General features: G+C 30.5%; 1 protein-coding gene across 1 annotated transcript in view; it reads right to left on the bottom strand.

Annotated features, from left to right (window-relative positions):
* Positions 1-462: 462 nt before the first annotated feature.
* The window catches only part of LOC138866908 (uncharacterized), an 11,700-nt gene continuing 10,973 nt past the window's right edge, over positions 463-1,189 (bottom strand). The window contains exon 4 of the mRNA XM_070141037.1: positions 463-582. Coding sequence (XP_069997138.1) covers positions 478-582 — 105 coding nt within the window. The 3' untranslated portion in view covers positions 463-477. The remainder of the gene's footprint in view (positions 583-1,189) is intronic.

Raw genomic sequence — 1,189 nt, 5'->3', positions numbered from 1 at the left:
ACTCATAACTGCTGCTGGATCTACTGCAATCCAATTTTCCTAAGTGCAATCTAAAAGGACATCTGATATACAATTTGACATCAGGAAAGTAATTCACCCCATGATAGAATATAAATTGATATGAAAAAAATAGATAAATCAAATAAATAAATAAACCTAAAAAACAATATCTATATAAACAAAAAAAATAAGTAAATAGATAAATAGATATACAAACAAACATTAGCTACCATGTGATCTGGACCCTCCTGCAACCAGCAAGTCTTTACTACAGTGAAAGGGTTAAGTCAGAGTAAAAAAGGTAACGAACCAAGGGAGAGTGAAACATTCATTCAATAAGGGCTGTACTTCATGTGTGGAATAGCTGCTCAGGCAGGCATTTAAATAATGAATACTTACACAGCTGGGTGTGGTGTATATATATATATATAAATATATATAGTACAGATACTCCATTACAAGCGCAAATCTTAAAATTCAAGCACAAAATGGAAAGCCAAACCTCAGGAAATGACAACTGACCTTTCTAACTGAAAACTTATGCAACCTGTGAAAAATTGGATGTGCCTTTTCCGGGGTGAGCTGTGGTGAGAACAGGCAAATCGATCAGGTAATTGTGTGGCGTGGAGCAGACAGAGAAAGATGGCTTTGTGTTTATCAAGATGTAGATTAATTTGCAGTCTTTTAGCTATAGAGGCTCCTGCTAGACCAAAGGAGGTACAACTCCTCTTAAACAAAATTTTTATCAAGAATGATAACACTGAAAAAACATATTATCAAAGGTGTTATTCCTTATGTTTATGTTATTAATGTCAATCCTAAAAGTTCTTATAATAACAATGATAATAATAATAATAACAAAAACATCAATCATATTACAAAAAGGCTAAAAAAAATTATGATAATATACCTGAAAATAACATCAACTCTCATGATGATAATAAAGGAAGAAAAAAAAAAAAAAAAGTCACATTATCAATATCTACTCACAAAATAACATAGATAGAAGATAACAAATAAATGTTTGTACATCAGTGCAAGCTGTACTGTTGAAAAAATTAACCCTTCCTGCAGATTCTGGGTGTTATTGTTTAATTATGAGAAAGAAAAATTAATTAATTCTTCATCAAAATGTTTTAAATTAAATGAATCATTTACATCTACTGTTTATGACAGTATAAATTTGAAG

This window comes from Penaeus vannamei, chromosome 27 (genome assembly GCF_042767895.1).
Source record: "Penaeus vannamei isolate JL-2024 chromosome 27, ASM4276789v1, whole genome shotgun sequence".
NCBI lineage: Eukaryota > Metazoa > Arthropoda > Malacostraca > Decapoda > Penaeidae > Penaeus > Penaeus vannamei.
Note: the sequence above shows the minus strand (reverse complement) of the source record. Positions and strands in the feature narration are given on the sequence as shown.